Source organism: Podarcis vaucheri (genome assembly GCF_965113315.1).
Source record: "Podarcis vaucheri genome assembly, chromosome: 13".
Classification (NCBI taxonomy): domain Eukaryota; kingdom Metazoa; phylum Chordata; class Lepidosauria; order Squamata; family Lacertidae; genus Podarcis; species Podarcis vaucheri.
Window position 1 is genome coordinate 39,323,079 of NC_138751.1, and position 18,246 is coordinate 39,341,324.

At 49.8% G+C, this 18,246-nt stretch overlaps 1 protein-coding gene across 3 annotated transcripts; it reads right to left on the reverse strand.

The window, feature by feature from the left end:
* Nucleotides 1-384: 384 nt before the first annotated feature.
* Nucleotides 385-18,162, reverse strand: LOC309515975 (E3 SUMO-protein ligase ZBED1-like). Of its 3 annotated transcripts, none has more exons than XM_082194347.1 (6): nt 18,142-18,162; nt 16,916-16,985; nt 15,626-15,888; nt 5,684-5,748; nt 5,181-5,338; nt 385-2,632 (listed from the first exon to the last, which is right to left on the reverse strand). In XM_082194347.1, exons 2-6 carry the CDS (start codon nt 16,962-16,964, stop codon nt 606-608), a joined length of 2,562 nt encoding a protein of 853 aa, XP_082050473.1. In that variant the 5' UTR covers nt 16,965-16,985; nt 18,142-18,162; the 3' UTR covers nt 385-605. The 3 variants fall into 3 exon arrangements, with proteins under 3 accessions (XP_082050473.1, XP_082050474.1, XP_082050472.1); XM_082194348.1 differs by lacking the exon at nt 18,142-18,162 and adding an exon at nt 17,929-18,114; XM_082194346.1 differs by lacking the exon at nt 18,142-18,162 and adding an exon at nt 17,980-18,112.
* Nucleotides 18,163-18,246: the final 84 nt, after the last annotated feature.

The window sequence follows — 18,246 nt, forward strand, 5'->3', positions numbered from 1 at the left end:
CCCAACTTTGTGGGCCATTCCTGTCCTCAGATGCTCCCTCTCCTTTCCTTTCATGGAACATCCCTGTCCTTTGCTGCTGCGCATCTTCTACCAGGCAGGAGAGAAAAATGGGGCTGCAATGCAAGCGAGAGAAGCGCTGTGAAAGCCATACGCACCTCCTCCCTCATGTTCACACACCCCTTTTCCCTTGTGACACGTGGAATATTCCTTCACATCAGGCCTCCCACCCCTTTGATGGACCACTTCTGTCCTCAGCCTCCTCTCCCCCCCCCCACAACCTTAAAATGGACCATTCCTGTTCTCCAAAATGACTACTATGGCCATATCTATTATCTTTTCGCTCCAGGCTGTTTCTGGCTGATGGGCAGGCACCACCACCCCTCTCCAAAAAAGCGCCCGAATGGTTTGTTCTGCTCCTCTTCACCCTCTTCTGTTTCAAGACCACACAGAGCATTAAGCCTGCCCCACAGGGAAAGACAGAAGGGAGGAAAGAAGGAAGGGAAGAGGGTTCTCCGGAAGCATTTTTGCCACCTTCGTGCCATTGGGGGGGCAGGCAAAGAAGGGTGCCCTGCCCACCCAAGCCACCCACTCCCTTTCCCCGTGTCCTAATAGAGCATGGCCCGGTTGCCGTGGAGGAACACCAGCATATCGACGTGCTCTGGCGTCAGGGCCTGCCGCTTGGTGTGCATGGCGTCGCCGGCGCTGCTGAACAGCCAGCCCGCGGGCACCGAGGTGGCAGGCACGCCAAGCAGCTTGCGGGCCGCCCGGGCCAGCAGCGGGTACTGCGTGTGGTGCGTCTTCCACCACTGCAGAGGGTCCTGGCCGAGGGCGGAGGCCTTGCTGGACTGGAAGCTGCTGGCCTCCTGCTCCACCTGCTGATGTGCCGAGCTGGCGCCCGAGGCGGCGCGCATGCTGCACAGGTCCCCCAGCAGGAACTCGATGCCTGCGTCTTGCTTTGGCACCTTGGCTGGCGGCGACGGGGGCAAGGCCATGCCCTGCGGGCCGGAGGCCTGCGCTGCCGGTGACTCCGCCAGCCGCGACGCTTCCGCCTTGAGCAAGTGGAGGGTTTCCACGCGGTCCGAGTGGCTCAGGAAGTCAAGGCCGCGGAAGCGCGGGTCCAGGGCGCAGGCCAGGTTGAGGGCCTGGTTGACATCTGGGCTGGAGAAGTGCTGGTTCAGTTCCTTCTGGGCCGCGGCCTTGGCTTCCAGCGCCAAGGCGGAGTCCCACTCGCTGCCCACCAGGTGTTTATAGAGAAGGCTGGTGAGCACAGGCTTGACAAGGGACAGGCTGGAAAAGGGGTCTTTGGTGAACGTCGAGGTAGCAATGGCCATGGGCTTGAGGACCTTGGCCGCGTCCCGAAGGGCAGCCCAGTCCTGGGGGCGCAGCGTCGCCTCCCCGTCGGGGCCGAGCCCCGCCAGAGGGTCGCTGTGCTCCAGCAGGCCTTGCAGGACGGCATAGGCGCTGTGCCACTTGCCCCCGTCCCGCAGGAAGCGGCCAAGGTGCGCTTGCAGGAGGGGCTCCTGGGCCCACAGCTTCTCGCCACGGCCGGCCCCAGCCAGCGCCCAGGATGCCAGGCGCCGCAGCCGCTCAAAGGCACCCTGCGCTGCCGGCTGGCTCAGCACAGCCTCCATGGCGGCTCGCAAGGCCTGCCCGATGCAAGGCAGGGCGGTCCAACCGAGCGCCGCCGCAGCCTGCTGGGTAGTGAGCCCAAGGCCTCCGACGGTGTATGAGGTGCTCTCACGGACCCCCCACTCCTTGGCCGCCTCGCTGAGGGCCTCCGCCAGGCCGTCGGCACTGGGCTCTTCCGGGATGGGGCGGCTCGAGAGCACCCTCGCCCGGGCTTCGAAGCAGTCGTCCACGTAGTGCACGGTGAGAGTGAGGTAGGTGAGGGTGTTGCTGTGGCGCCAGATGTCCAAGCTGAGCGAGCACTGGGGCAGGGTCCGCACCAGCTCCCAGATTTTCCCCTTCATGTGGGTGTGCATGTCCCTCAGCACCGTGTGGGCCAGGGAGGCGGCATCTGGGGGCTTGTAGTTGGGATCCAGGACCCCCAACATCTGCCCAAACCCTTCTCCTTCCACCACTTCCACGGGCATCAGGTCGAGCACGATGAAGTCGGCCACCGCCCGCGTGGTCCTGCCGGGGGCGGGAGGCCGGGGGGCTCCGAACTCGCTCGCCGTCCCCAGGACCCCTTTGTCCAGAGCGGCCGTCTGGGTCCCAACCAGCTGGTTGTATTCGCAGCGGTGCTTGTAGATGAGGTGCTGGCGTAGGTTGGTGGTGTTGCCACTGTAGCTGAGGCGGACTCCACACAGCTTGCAGATGATTTTGCTCTTGTCCAGGATGCGGCCGTAGGCGTCCCCCTGGAACCCAAAGAAAGTCCAGTAGCGGCTCTGCGCCCTCCCCAGCCCCACCAGGTTCTGCGTCCCTTCCAGCAGCGGGAAAGGGCTCCCTCCCGGGGGGAGGCCCGGCTTGTGGAGGGGCAGCAGGGGAGAGGCGGCGGCGTCTCCACACAGGTACTGTGTGCGGGAAGAAGGGGTGTGGGGAGCGGGAGGCGGCGGCGGGGTCTTGAGGTGCAGCTCCTGGAAGAGTTTCATCAGCAGCTCCTTCTCGCCAAATTCGTACTTAAAATGCTCGCCTGGAAGGGAGAAATAACAGCGCAAAGGTGAGGGTCCGCTACATCTGCCGAGGTGCAAGGCAGCCAACCCTGGAACTGTCCCTCTGCTGTTGTGGGGTGAGCAAATTGTGGCATGGGAGTTCCCCACCACCACTCCTCCCTTGCTATTTAGCAGCACAGTTCCTCACCTCCCCCCAACCAACATCCCAGGTTCGGGTCCTGTTAAGTCTGTTCAACAATCTGGCCATGGCTGAAGAGGCCTCCATCTCTGCTGCTGGAAGGATAGACCAAACTGGATGGCTCAGTTGGTTACAGCGTAGTGCTGATAATAATAATAATAATAATAATAATAATAATAATAATAATAATAATAATAAATTTTATTTATATCCCGCCCTCCCCAGCTGAGCCGGGCTCAGGGCGGCTGACAACAATCAAATAAACAATCAAATAATCACACATTCTAAAAATATTTCATTATAAAAATTAGTTAAAATCAAATCGATGGCAACCGATTAAGCAAAATTCTGTGCAGGTTGCCAGAGGAGGGAGTCAGGCTGCGCCCCGACCAAAGGCCTGGCAGAACAACTCTGCGGAAAGATGTCAGGTCCCGCAGGGCCCTAGTCTCTTGTGACAGAGCATTCCACCAGGTTGGAGCCGCAGCCGAGAAGGCCCTGGCTCTAGTTGAGGCCAGCCTAACCTCTCTGAGGCCTGGGACCTTGAGGATGTTATTATTTGCAGACCGTAGGTTTCTCTGTGGGGCATACCAGGAGAGGCAGTCCCGTAGGTACGAGGGTCCTAGGCCGTATAGGGCTTTAAAGGTGATAGCACCAAAGTCGCAGGTTCGATCCCCGTATGGGACAGCTGCATATTCCTGCTTTGCAAGGATGATCCTCAGGGTCCCTTCCAACTCTACAATTCTGTGATTCTATGTGTGGGGAACCTTTGCACCTCCCGGGTGTGGATGAACCACAACTCGCATCAGACCCACCAAGAAGTAGTGTTGGAAACCGCAGGAGAAGAGTGCGCTTGTGCTCAGATCCTGCTTACGAGTTTCCCACAGGCATCCGGTTGGCCACTGTGAGAAAAGGATGCTGCACCAGATGGGTCTTGGGCCTGATCCAGCAGGCTCTTTCCATGTTCTTACGGACCCGAATTCCAAAGTCCCTCCTTATTCCCAGTGGCTGGTCAGGAGGGACCCACAAACTTTGAACTGTGGCAGCCACTTCGCATGTGCAGTTGCCATGACCCTATACTTCTCCTGCTTTTGTACCTGGTGCCATGCTGAGCTTTGGAACTGCTCTGAGCATAGCACAAGGCTTAGGCAGAATGCCTTCCTCTCCTTCCTTGGCTCCAAGCTTGGGAGAACAGGGAGGGCGTTTTCTTTCTTACCCACCAAAGTGCAGGGGGAAAAGGGGGCTGCAAAGGTGAAGACAGCAAGTCAATGATCCCTTGCCACTCCATCCCAAAGGTGTGTACGCCAGCTCTTCAAACAGTGTGCCAGGCTGGGTCTACATTTAAGCAACATTGTACAGTCGTACCTTGGAAGTTGAACGGAATCCGTTCCGGAAGTCCGTTTGACTTCCAAAGCGTTTGGAAACCAAAGCACAACTTCTGAGTGGCTGCAGGAAGCTCCTGCAGCCGATTGGAACCTGCGGAAGCCCCGTTGGACATTCAGGTTCCAAAGAACATTTGCAAACTGGAACATTTACTTCCAGGTTTGCGGCATTCGGGAGCAAAAACGTCTGAGTACCAAGGCGTTTGGGATCCAAGGTCCGAATGTGCTGTGAATTGCTTTGGTTTGATTCTGTTGCAGGAAAAAACTTAAAAATAAATAAATGTTGCGTTCACAACAATAAAAACTTGGCAATAATGGGAAATGAAGGCTAGTTGTGGGGTAAAGAGAGACCCTTTAATGGGTAATCTGGAAGCCTAGGAATATAACCACAAGCCAAGATGCCACAGTAGCACCACTGGGGCAAGACTTGGGGGGCAAGAAGCCCAGCGACCCCACTCAGGAGAATGAGAAGAGCCCTCAAAGCAGTGAGGCTGGCTTGCCCCATTTTGAATTCAGTGAAGGAATGCACACTGCAATGCAAAGAGGACCCCCAACCCAAACCCCACACAATAGAACTATTAAACCCAGAGCCAAAATTATCTCCTGTTTCTAGGTCATATGCGAGGAATGAAACTCAGGAACTATTTCCTCAATGGGGTAATGTTTTGTGGCTGTTGTTAGCATTGGGGAGGGTCATGGGGTATGTTTAAAATGATAACCCCGATCATTTGGCTCTTGGGTGCGCTTTGTCCCTAACTGGGCTCACTGCACATTGCTGTGAAGATCTCAGGTTTGATTCCCGACACCTCTAGTTTAAAAATGACCAAGCAGCAGCGAGTGGGAAGGACGTTTGCAGGAGATCCTGGAAAAACCACCACCGGTCAAGAGTATCCCAGTTGTCAGACCTGGTGCTCGGCAGCTTCCTTAGGTGATTACAAGACTTTAGGGAGAAGGGAACACGGGAGGCCTTGCAACATGTCCCACTCCCCTCCTCTTCTTCTTTTTGCCTACCTAAGCGTAATCCCAGCGTGCGTGCATACTCCTCCCCTATCCACACCAGCAGCTCCGTGTCGGCAGGTATGGTCTGGCAGACCCGGTAGTAGATATAGCCCCGGTACTGGAAAACCGTCAGGTTCTGCTCCTCCTCGGTGGAGGCGCACGCCACATATCTGCAGGGAGGAAGCGGGGATGAGTCACACTGTGGTTTTTTGGGGGGGGGCATGCGTCATGCTTTACTCGCTGGTGGATGCACCGAGCGGTAGCCGCAGCAGTACGACTCCAGGGTAAAGCCAGCCCACCGTCTGCAAGGAGGCTGGAAGCACTCCCCTATGACTAAACAAGCATTCACCACGGGGATCACTCCAGCATCCTATGGGGGCTGAAAAGCTGCCAAACCTAATTCATCCCGGGGTGTGTGTCTGTGTAGCTCCATGGATATAATGTACGCAACTAAGCTGGGACGGGTGTCTATTCCCTTCCTTCCTTCTGCTGGGCCTCTTTCCCAAGGGGCTCACCTCATCCAGTTGGATCTGGAATCATCCGACGCGTCGACAAAGAAGTAGGAGCTGTTGTCCTGCACCTGAAGGAGGGATGGAAAGATCAGGGAAGGAGAAGAAGAACGAAACAAAAGCTCCACTCTCACCCAACCCCTACCTTAAGGCTCCTCTGTATGTATAGTGGTACCTCGGGTTAAGTACTTAATTCGTTCTGGAGGTCCGTTCTTAACCTGAAACTGTTCTTAACCTGAAGCACCACTTTAGCTAATGGGGTCTCCTGCTGCTGCCGCGCCCGATTTCTGTACTTATCCTGAAGCAAAGTTCTTAACCTGAAGCACTATTTCTGGGTTAGCGGAGTGTGTAACCTGAAGCGTATGTAACCTGAAGTGTATGTAAGCCGAGGTACCACTGTATTTACAGAGCATCCATCCTAGATTTGCTTGCCCAAAACTTGTGCAAAGGTTAGATTATATCCAGTCTTAATTGATCACCCATTCTGATCTGCTTGTGGGGAGGTTACATGACAGTAAGCGGTCATCCTGAATTACCAGCAGGCTCTTTATATCTCTCTCCCCTCCCCACTTCGATCATTCATTCATTCCACACTTCCCGGTGCATTTTCCTGGCACTTTCCCAACCACAAAAAAGTCTTATTTCTTTTCCCCTAAAGTGGATTTGTTGCACTAGGGTGATATTGGGTAATTTTACTGCACTCCAAATGTGCAGATCTGAATTTCCCAGTAGGAATGTGAAATCCTCCTGCAAAATAGTTCTTGATGCACCCTTAAGAATTTGCCTGACATCACAGGCACCCCAGCCCCAAGGGACAGGGCTGGGCTTCCAAGTGGATGGCTTAAAAGTGTGCCACGATCTGGGCCCAGGTGTGTGTGTGCGTGTCACTCTCACTGTACACTAACCCATCACTTTCAGCAGCCTAAGGTGGATTTCAGGTCTGCAAGCCAGAGACAAGCCAGAAAGCATTTCGAAAGGGAATAGAGCGCCATCTACAGTGGATCTGAAAAACGTCAAATACCTTAAAGTAGGTGTGAGCAAGTTTTCAGATTTTTTTTAAAAAAATTATTATCTAGACTACCCCCAGGGCCTACTAACTGAAGCCGGGTACAAAATAGTGACCCAGAGATCTCAATCCAGAAAAGCTCAGGAAAAGGAGCCAATTGTTCCCTTCAGCCCATAAAGTCAAACACAGAGATAATTTACAGGTAGCTAATACAAATCAATATCTACTCCAGTCAATTTTGTGTGAGTGTAGGACCAACAGCCTTTTAGAAACTGCCTTTGTTGAGCAACTGGGAGCCAGAAACCCATGCAGATCAACTGCAAGTCATCCAAGGACTTATCAGTTATAGTGGAACCTTGGTTCTTGAACTTAATGCCTTCTGAGAGTCTGTTCGATTCACCAAACTGTTTGAAAACCAAGGTGCGGCTTTCGACTGGCTGCAGGAGCTTTCCGCACTCAATTGGAAGCTGCGGAGGACGTTCGGCTTCCGAAAAACATTCACAAACCGGAAGGTGATTTGTTTGGGAGCCAAGGTGTTTGGGAACCAAGGTACCACTGTATTCCCAACCAACCTTCTGCCCATCCTTCCACATGGACCAGTTTGCTGAGCAGGTTTGGATTCCGGTTTCCTGCCCTCCTTTAGGGTTGCAGGGAGACTGTGTATCCTGATCACCCAAAACACACCTGGAAATATATTCCACTTGAGCCTTTCCATGTACCAAAGAGCAGCAAAGCTGCCATTTTGCAAATGTTGGCTCAGGTGAACATGAAAAGAGCATGCTGGATCACACCAGAGGCCTGTTTAGTCCATCACTGTGTTCCTACAGCGGCCAACCAGCTGCCTCTTGATAGGGCAACAATAGCCCTCTTCTTGCTGTTGCTGCCTAGAGACTGATATTCAGAGGTCTCTGATATTGAAGGCAGTTTGTGACAAATAACCTTTTCCCCACATCTGCATTTTATTTTAATTTTAAATGTGAGAGCTTTATCTTCTTCCTCTCTCTTGGGATTGCACCTGAAGAAGCAAAGGAAGGATTAATTGCATGCAAGCGGCTGTTGCAATGCGGTGAGTGTTGTGCTCAGATTGGAGAGTCCAGAGTTCAAATCCTCACTCGGCCAGGAAGCTTATTGGGTGGCTAGGGCATGCTGCAATTTTTCCCAGCCTTACCTAGCTCTCGAACTCCTGGGGTTGCTGAGATGTCAAAACTGAGGTCAAGGGCAACACAGAGAGAAGATGAAATAGCTCATTGCTAGAGCATGCATGCACTTTGCTTTCGGAAGATCCCAGGTCCAATGACTGATATTACCTGGCCAGGCTGGGAAAGACCTCTCTGCCTATCAAGAGTAGACAATACTGAGTGAGATGGACAGAGAGTCTGGTACAGGTTCTGTGGCCTTGGTCAGGTTCTATCAGCCTGGATAGCTCAGTTGGTTAAGAGAATGGTGCTGATAACACCAAGGCTGCAGGTTCGATCCCCGTATGGGGGCACCTGCATATTCCTACATTGCGGGGTGTTGGGCTATATGATCTTTGGGGTCTCTTCCAACTTTACAATTCTGTGGTTTAAAAATAATGTTAAAAATGTAGCAGAAAAACCACATTTAAAAACAGAAACAACTCTCTTGACCACCTCATCAGTGTGGACAGAAGAGAATTGACTGCCACTGAATAAGGACTTGTGCTAATCTTGGGGTAAAGGTGCTTGAGTTTGCAGATCATCTGAACTAAACCTTTTATTGCACGTGCAGAAAGATCTACAGCCCACAACCAGTCTTTATAAGGCTTAGAGCAGGTCTGGGGAAGCTGTGGCCTTCTGGATATTTGTTAAGACTCCAATTCCCATGAGTAGGGTTGCCATATGTCCTGGAATTCCCTGACATGTCCTCTTTTGAGGAGCCTACATGCCCATCCGGTGCGAATTTTACATTTTTAAGCAAATGTCCTGGATTTGGGGTTTAATTTTTTTGTGTGTGTGCACGGGTGGTTCTGGTTCAGGCTCTGGCATGGCAGCAGCAGTGGGGTATTGGGTGACTGCCCTAAAAAATCTCAACATTTTGTGTTCAGTTTTGTTACCTCTTGAAATATGGCAACCCTACCATCAGCCTCATACAACTTTAAGCAGTCATGGCTTCCCCCATTGAATTCTGGGAGCTGTAGTTTGCGAAGGGGGCCAAGCGTTGCTAGGAGACCCCATATCACAGAACTACAAGTCACAGAGTAGTTTAACAATCAATCCCTTTCCCCAGGGAGCTCTTATTCAGCTGCCTTCCTCCCATGGCCATTATCTATCATAATCATTAACAGTAGCTTAATCTGGATTTGCAGACCTATCTATTTCAAGGATCCTTTGACTAATGAGGTTTTATTGGATATGCTGCTGATTTTCTGCTTCGTTGTTGCCGTCTGTGATTAATTTAACGCTGGCAGTTTTGCGTTTTCCAAATGTTCTTGCTTCCCTTCGAATTTTCATAATTTATAAAGTTTTAGGGAAATTCACTTTTTGCAGTTTATATTGTTGTCCAACTCCTGAAGAGAGAGAGCTTTGATCAGAAATATGGCCTAAATGATGAACATAAGCAAATTAAATGGAAATCGCAGCAGGAGATCCAATTGTGGATTTATTTTTTTTGTATTGCCACAGTTTTGACTGAGCAAAAGATCTTCAGCACAGCTAGGAAAGATTTCCCCTGGAGCCAAAACTAGACTTGAATGCCTTTGCATTTAACTTGTAATAAAGATATGCATAGGTATTCGTTGGGGTGGTGATAAATCTATAGCATCAAAGCAAGCACAGAGAGGGAGTTTAACCATCTTTTTCCCTGCTGCTGTTCTGAGAAAATCCCTTCCCTGAAGCCAGTATTTACATTGGAGGGAAATTCCCCATTAACATAAATGAGAGATTTGCCTCCTTTAGAGTAAATAATTTTTTTCTCAGGACTGCCACAGGAGAGGAAAGTGTTAATTTCCCTCCTCCAAATCTCTCCCCCACCCCAACTTATGCAAAATTTGAAACAAACTGGCATCTGTAATTCAAAGATACAGTGGTACCTCGGGTTACATACACTTCAGGTTACATATGCTTCAGGTTACAGACTCCGCTAACCCAGAAATAGTGCTTCAGGTTAAGAACCTTGCTTCAGAATAAGAACAGAAATCGTGCTCCGGCGGCGCGGCAACAGCAGGAGGCCCCATTAGCTAAAGTGGTGCTTCAGGTTAAGAACGGAGCTCTGGGACGAATTAAGTACTTAACCTGAGGTACCACTGTACATACATTGCTGCATGTAGCTTGGTCAGAGCTTTGAACAGCTACTCCAAGTCAAAGTTTGCATAAAAGCACAGGGGACTCCAAACTGAAAGGTGGCACCTCAATCTAAGGCTGATCTCTGCATATTTACAGCTCGATCCTCTGCAGAATCAGGTGCTCAAATAACCACAGATGCCTTTGAAGGATGACATCATTGTGCCCACAAATACAGCCACCATTTAGTCAAGGGCATTTTTGTTGTTTTGTTTCATAATGCTAACATTCGTGGCAAACCAATGGCATCTGTGGAAAAAGGGAGGAAGCCTCAAGTAAATTTTTGGAGCTCCACATTGTGTCAAAACATGAATCTTTCTTCAGGGACCTTTTGGGGCATAACCAACTCAACCCTTTGGTCTTGGCGGCCAAAGGAAACTGGTTTGGGGTTTTATTTGTCACATGTTTATCCCACTCTCCTCGAGGAGCTCAGGGTGATATTACCCCTGCTGCCACTCCCTTTATCGTCACAACACAGTAGGTTGGGCTGAGAGATGGCAACTGGCCCAAGTCAGCTTGGTGGCCGAGTGGGAAATTTAAGCTGGAATCTCCCTGAGTTCGACAACCAGGAATGGGAACTGGCGGCCCTACAGGTGTTCTTGAGACTCCCATTCCAGTCAGCATGGCCAATATTGAGGGATGATGGGGAGTTGTGGCCTCCAAATGGGGGTACAGGCTCTAACTGCTGCACAACTAGATTCTCTACTAGATTTGCAGTGGACCACAAAGGCCATTATAGTGATCAAGTACAGTGGTACCTCGGGTTAAGTACTTAATTCGTTTCGGAGGTCTGTTCTTAACCTGAAACTGTTCTTAACCTGAAGCACCACTTTAGCTAATGGGGCCTCCTGCTGCCGCCGTGCCGTCGGAGCACGATTTCTGTTCTCATCCTGAAGCAAAGTTCTTAACCTGAAGAACTATTTCTGGGTTAGCGGAGTCTGTAACCTGAAGCGTATGTAACCTGAAGCGTATGTGAGGTACCACTGTACAGTCATACCTCGAGTTACAACCGCGTTTTTTCGGGTTATGTACCGCCGAAATCCAGTAGTACTGGAACGGGTTACTTCTGGGTTTTGGCGGTCATGCATGCACAGAGGCGCTAAATTGTGCTTTGCGCATGAGCGCTGAATTGCAACCTGCGCATGCACAGACACGGGTTGCAAATGTGCATCCCGCACGGATCACATTCGCAAACCAAGCGTCCACTGTACAGTTGTACCCTGGATTCCGAAAGCCTTGCGAGCCAAACATTTTGGCTCCCAAACACTGCAAACCCAGAAGTGAATGTTCCGGTTTGTGAACGTTCTTTGGAACCCGAAAGTCCAATGCTCCTGCAGCCAATTGGAAGCCGTGCCTTGGTTTACAAAAGTTTTGGAAGCCAAACCGACTTCTGGAACGGATTCTGTTCGACTTCTGAGGTACGACTGTAGTCACCTATGGTATTGCATGGCTAAGACATACAATGTTGTGATAAGCAAAACTTTCTGAGAAACTCAGCTTTACTTTTTAAGCAAGTCTGTGGTCCTCATAGTTGTGGGATAAAATTAAAAAAGGTGACCGTCATTATCAGATATGTGGATGAAAAAACCAGAAATAAGCCACTGCATGGGCAGGGCGGGGCAGGGGGGAAGTTGCCTCCCCCCATATCAAGTAAGTAAATAAAAATGCTTAACTGACCACTTGTGTTGCAGATAGCTCGGTTATGTCTCCGCCCCTGCCAACCTAAAGCCTGCAATCCTAACATAAATCGTGGCTAGGCCCAGGTAAGCCTAGAGCATGATAGCTTCCTGTTGTCCTCTACCCATCACAGTATTTTCATGGCCTCCTGCCAGGGCCAGTAGCTGGGTTGAGGGAGCCTTGGCAAAGTGCCATTTTGTGCGCCTTGACACGAAGGACCCTCCCACAAATCCTAATGCCCCCACCCCACCCAGTACTGCCTGCTTACTGGTGGTAGTGGCAGCCAGCAGCAAAAAAAAGCCATCTGCCATTTTCAGTTTCCTAAATGCCTCTACACAGTAGAAAGGTAAAATGGTGGGTGGCTGGAAGCCACACACTGCAAGGAATAATCAAACGGGGGGGGGGGGGAGAGGTGGTCGGGCCTAACTGGAACAGGCCTGAGCACCCATCAGCCCTCAGCAAATGCCAAAGGATGCTTGGTAATAAATAAATAAATAAATAAATAAATAAATAAATAAATAAATAAATAATAATAATAATAAAATTTATACCCCGCCCATCTGGCTGGGTTTCCCCAGCCACTCTGGGCAGCTTCCAACCAAATATTTAAAAAATACAGCGTCAAACGTTAAAAACTTCCTAAACAGGGCTGCCTTCAGTTGTCTTTTAAAAGTAAAATAGTTGTTTATTGCCTTGACATCTGCTGGGAGGGCGTTCCACAGGGCGGGTGCCACTACCGAGAAGGCCCTCTGCCTGGTTCCCTGTAACCTCGCGTCTTGCAGCGAGGGAACCGCCAGAAGGCCCTCAGTACTGGACCTCAGTCTCCGGGCTGGATGATGGGGGGGGGGGTGAGAAGCTCCTTAAGGTATACAGGATCGAGGCCGTTTAGGGCTTTAACACAAACACCCCTCTTTCTTTCCTACCCTCCTCACATATTTATAGAAACCCCAATTTCTCCAACACCCCCAAATCTCAAAAATGGAATAAAGAGGTGCACACATTATTAGACACGTTAAAGAATGTTATGGCCCCATCTCTGCACTTTAAATTCAAAGCAGTGTTATACCACTTCAAACAACCATGGCTTCTCGCAAAGAATCCTGGGAATGGTAGTTTGTTAAGGGTGCTGTTTGGAGAGCCCTCTTCCCCTCACAGAACTACAGCTCCCAGAGTTCCCTGGAAAGGGGGACTGGTTGTTAAACCACTCTGGGAATTGTAGCTCTGTAAGGGGAATAGGGATTTCCTAACAACTTTCCTCAGCACTCTTAACAAACGGCAGGGTTCTCTGTGGGAAGTCACAACTGTTTAAAGCGGTATGATACTGCTTTAAATGCACAGTGAAGACAGGGCCTGAAATAAACATTTCTGCATTTAATTTGCTCAGACGCGGAAGCTGGCTAACGCACACTGCAACACAATTATTTACACTGGAATTGTAAGGAATTTCTTTGCCAGTGCTCATTCTAAAAGCTGAAAAACACGGGTACTCTTAACCGCTTATTGTTTGCAAAACAATGCGGATGCTAAACCCATGTGAAGAAGGCAAACACATGCCCATATGAGGCTAGTGTTTTGTGTGCACATCTTTGCAAAGATGTATTTCACTCTTGAAATGCATGAAGTGGGCTTTGGAACAAACAGCCAAATAACTTCCAGGGACACAAATACTCTTATTTGGCCCACTGCCAAATTTCAGGGGGTGGGGGGAGCTGCCTCGGGGGGTGGGGGTGGGGGAGAAAACACTGCTATGTTTTATGGTGGCCCAGAGTAAAATTTTCCTCAAAAGGCATTGTGAAAAGGAAACAATATTTTGCACACCTTGAGGTTTCCTTTATTTTTGGATTGGTGCACTCTCCCCTTTTCTGTTCTGAATTGGGCCTTTCACATAATGAAACACACACATATATCTTCCCACAGCAGCCAGGCTTTTTGAAACAAAACAGAAGAAAATGCCCAAACCCTATATTTTCAGTTTCCAGGCCTTATGTTTATGTAATCCACCACACACCGCAACGTTAAGGGTTATTTAATAACAAATGTAGCTGTGACACATCACTGTTATATTTGCAAGCTTGCTTGTGATGCCACAAGGGATAGAAACTTCTCAAAGAAATAAAACCTGGCAGTGCCTGTATGACTACACAAGCCATCCTGCATTTCTTACTTGGCTGAAGATAAGGTTTTTATTTTCTGGCACCACAGCTTGATTTCCCCCCCCCCCTTCTGGATCTTATCCTGTTCCAGTTAGTGCACTGTTACCCTTTGTCGCAAAACAAACCTTGCCAAAAATATTCCAGATTTGCAAAATGGAAGAAAAAAAGACGCTCTCACACTGCAAATACAGTGGTACCTCTGGTTACGTACTTAATTCGTTCCAGAGGTCTGTTCTTAACCTGAAACTGTTCTTAACCTGAAACACCACTTTAGCTAATGGGGCCTCCCGCCACCGCCATGAGATTTCTGTCCTCAGCCTGAAGCAAAGTTCTTAACCCGAGGTACTATTTCTGGGTTAGCGGAGTCTGTAATCTGAAGCATATGTAACCTGAGGTACCACTGTACACATCAGTGATGCCGATTTGCATAGGATTGACTTTGAAGAAGAACTGGGAAGAAGTTTCTGGTAGGGAGATGCTCCTATTACTCAGCTGAAGCAGGCAACCCTCTTCGCCAGTTTCCCCTAGTTGGGTTGGATCCGGATTAAGCTAGGCATGCTCTGGTCCAATGGAAATTGACAGGACAAGTTAGTGATTGATTTGAGACCAAAGCAAGGATAGGGAAGCTCAGGTCTGAGGGTCCCAATGTGGCCCTCTACCCTCATCCTGCCTGCCAGGCCACATCTCTCCCTTACTGGCCCTCTTCCACCCTGCTCCCCAAGGGCTTTTGTCGGGATGGAATGAGTCTTTGAAGACGCCCAGATGGAGATATGTGAACATGGAATTCTCTGAACTGTGCACGGCTTGAACGTAGCTTGTTGTACAAATGGTCACATCTCTTTCTCTGCCTACTTTCTGCCTCTGGCCCCACCCACCACTAGAATGCGGCCCTTGGGAGGCTGCTCAGGAAGGAAATGTGGCCCTCTGCTTTTCTTTTTTTACTTATAAATTGTGTGTTTTTACTTTAAATATACCTATCACAACAACTTTATACAAATATTGATGCCTATTTACATATCCAGTGTTTATATTTTGGGGAGAATTCCTCTGCTAATCTTTTTTTATTATTGGGTTTTATAAACAAAAATAATGTTATACAAATAAGTATGCAGTGGTGCCTCAGGTTAAGAACTTAATTCACTCTGGAGGTCTGTTCTTAACCTGAAACTGTTCTTAACCTGAAGCACCACTTTAACTAATGGGGTCTCCTGCTGCCGCCGCGCCGCCGGAGAACGATTTCTGTTCTAATTTTGAAGCAAAGTTCTTAACCCGAGGTACTATTTCTGGGTTAGCGGAGGCTGTAACATGAAGCGTATGTAACCTGAAGCACCACTGTACCAAGTTTTCTGGTGTCATTTGTGTATCACAAAAATAGCATAATAAATGCGGAGTAATATCAACAACATATGGTTCATTATTAGTGGTCAATGTATAAGTTCTTGGTTCTGTTCCTGAATTGGTTTAAGCAATTAGGAAGACAAGAGGGGTAAAGGGGGGGGGGGAGTAGCCAGCTTGAAGAAAGGTCCCCTATCCCTGAACTAAAGCATAGCTAACATAGTTTGGATCCAATCTGAAGTGCTGCGTTGTTAATGCATAGAAAGCTTTAATATTTCCTTACTGTGTTTAACCTCAAAGAATAATTCTATGGTACATAAATGAAATTCTGTTAGCAAACAAGGCAGCATGGAGGAGATGAGTGTGCTTTGCCCTAGGAGAGATCCGCCCAGTGTGTTATTGTGCCTGGCGGAGTTGGGAGGCCAGGCTACATGTTTTAAGTTGTGGGGGGAAATGATGGGAGAATCGTGTGTCTTACCGCCCAGGAATACCGGGTGCAGTCGCCATGTTCCCGTACCACTTCCCCTTCGTAGGGGCCAAAGATGCAGCCACGAGGCAGGGCTGGGAGGGCGCTCCAGACTCCCAGGCCCCCCTGGGAACGCTCCTTGACCAGAAGTCCCTCCGGCAAGGAGAGCAGGGCCCGGGACTGAACCCTTTCTGGAACGGGTCTGTCAGCCACAAAGGTAGGGGGTCCGTGCTGCGGGCAGGAGTCTCGGAAGTAAAGGCGGCAGTCTTCACAGACTGTGGGGGAAAAGAGAAATGGTAGCAGATCTGGTTTCACCAACAGATCGCAGGCTGACTTTCAGTATGTCAACAGGTTCTGCTACTCTCAATTCTTTTATTTTCCCCAAGACATTTTATTAATTTTACAAATAAAAAAAAAAAATAGAAACAAACACACATCAATAAAATCATACTGTATGTAGAGATTCTCCGAATCTCACAACTTCCCCCCATGCCATCCATGGAGTTTTATCTTAAACGTCTACAACTGCATACTCCAATTTTTATATCAGAGCGTATAATGTTTTTTACGCTACAAGTGAGTCAAAATCCTGCTCTTGTTTCCATCTGCTTACAGTGGTCTCCTAGATAACTTATAAATTTTTCCCATTATTTTATAAAGTTTTCATCCTCTTGGTTTCTGAGTTTTCCAGGAAAGGTTATGGAAATCAGATTGCAAAGCTGACTGAAAAACTCTCAATTGTTTTTAAACAGCAGTTGGGGAAAACTGCCTGTCTAGAGTTGTGTTAGGCTTCCTGCAGGGGTTTAGAGCAGGAGAGATGAGAAATTTGGTTTGGTTCTAAAGGACCGTCAAAATTTGTCAACCACTGACACAGGCAGGTCAATGGGGATTCCTAGCCTGCACTGCTTGTGTCACTTGCTGTCACCTAAGCATCATCATTCAGTAGACAGCTAGGTTAGTTTAAAAAGAGTGTATGTGAGTGCAATCTCTTTGAGTATTTGGCAATCAAATATATCTTATATCACAGTTTAGAAATGCAGCAAAGGCAGGCTGAGAAAGTGCCACTCAACTGATCACCTGTGGCGAGTAAGAAATATCTGAAGGTGGCCAGTCAGGGAAGCCTCAGAGAATTTGGTGGTTCCTCCTCTCCCACCCGGGGTAAGACGACAAATGGCTTAACACAGGCACTTACAATAATATTTTATTATTTGTGACTAAGTGGGCTAGGAGCTCCTTTACAAAAGGGAAAGGGATCGTATATGTTTGGGATGGGGCAGAAACGAAGGTTTTACTTTTACTTACAGAGCAGCTCATCCTCAAAACTGGTGCAGGCATCCTCAGCTACTTGCATGGTGTGGTACAATCGTGAAGCCTACAATGTTAACAGGGAGGAAGTGTTTAGAGTTCGTACTTCTCACACCCCAAATCCATGTCACCTTAAATCCTTTCCCAAAGAGCAGGGAAGGGGAATCGGCAGCCTTCCAAATGCTGCTGGAATCCAACTCCCATGAGCCTCAGCCAGCAGGACCGATGGTCCCACAACATCTAGCGCTGCCACAGGTTCCTCATCCCAGAACAACACTGACCCCCCACATCAACTTCTGCTCACACCACACCAACGGCCACCTTCTTCACACAAACAAGACCTTCTTCCAGCAGAGACCCCCCCCCCAACCCTGGATCCCTCTTCCTCTAACCTAGAACACTGGCCATGCTGATATCAAACTCCAACGCCTCCTTTCTTCAGAAAGAGCCCATCACCTTCCCCGTGGATTACAGTCACCTTCCTTCCCCTTAGTCCCCCACAAATAGCTCCATCACTAAAGCATGAGATTTTTAGTCTCAGGGCTGTGGGTTTGAGCCCCATGTTGGGCTCAAGATTCCTGCCTTGCAGGGGGTTGGACTGGATGACCCTCGTGGCCCCATCCAGCTCTACAATTAGATGGGGCTTCTGTGATCCCAATACCGGCTGACTCCCCTACCCCGTTCAGAACCACGCTGGAGAACAGCTCCCATCAAACAAACACTTTGGACGGGCTCAGCCGCCAATAGCCCCAAAACCTGACGTCGACCCCCACCCAGGCTCCCCTATAGTGCTTCTTCGCCTTATCTCTCCCCCCCAGTCCGTCTGCACGCACAGCCCCCCCCCGGACACCCGTCCACCTGCAACACCAAGCCCCGCTCTTGCAAACCAATGCTCGTCCCCTCGCAAGTCACTGCAACAGCAGCAGCAGCAGCTTCCCTCTCACTTGCACGCCCCCAACCCTTATTGCAAAAATAAAAGGACCCCCCCACTTATTCTCAGCCTGCCCCACCTCCCTCCTCAAAGGAAGGAACCCCGAGAAGCCGGCCAAGTCTCGCCCTGCCTGGGCGGAGCTGGATCGATGCCGCTGCGGCAGCTCCTCCAGGCGGGCGCCCTCGTGGGAGGGAGGGTCGAGGAGCGCGCGGGCGGAGCGGGGAGGCGGCCCTTCGCCCTCCTTCCTTCCCGCCCTCTCTCCTCCCTCCCGCTTCCGGTTCTGCAAACTTGCCCGCCGCGCGACACCGGCCGCCGCCGCATCCGCGCTCCCCCGCCCCTCTCTCCCCTCGCTTTTTTCCTTATGGAACGCTCGGCCTCGCCAATCCCTTCCCACCGG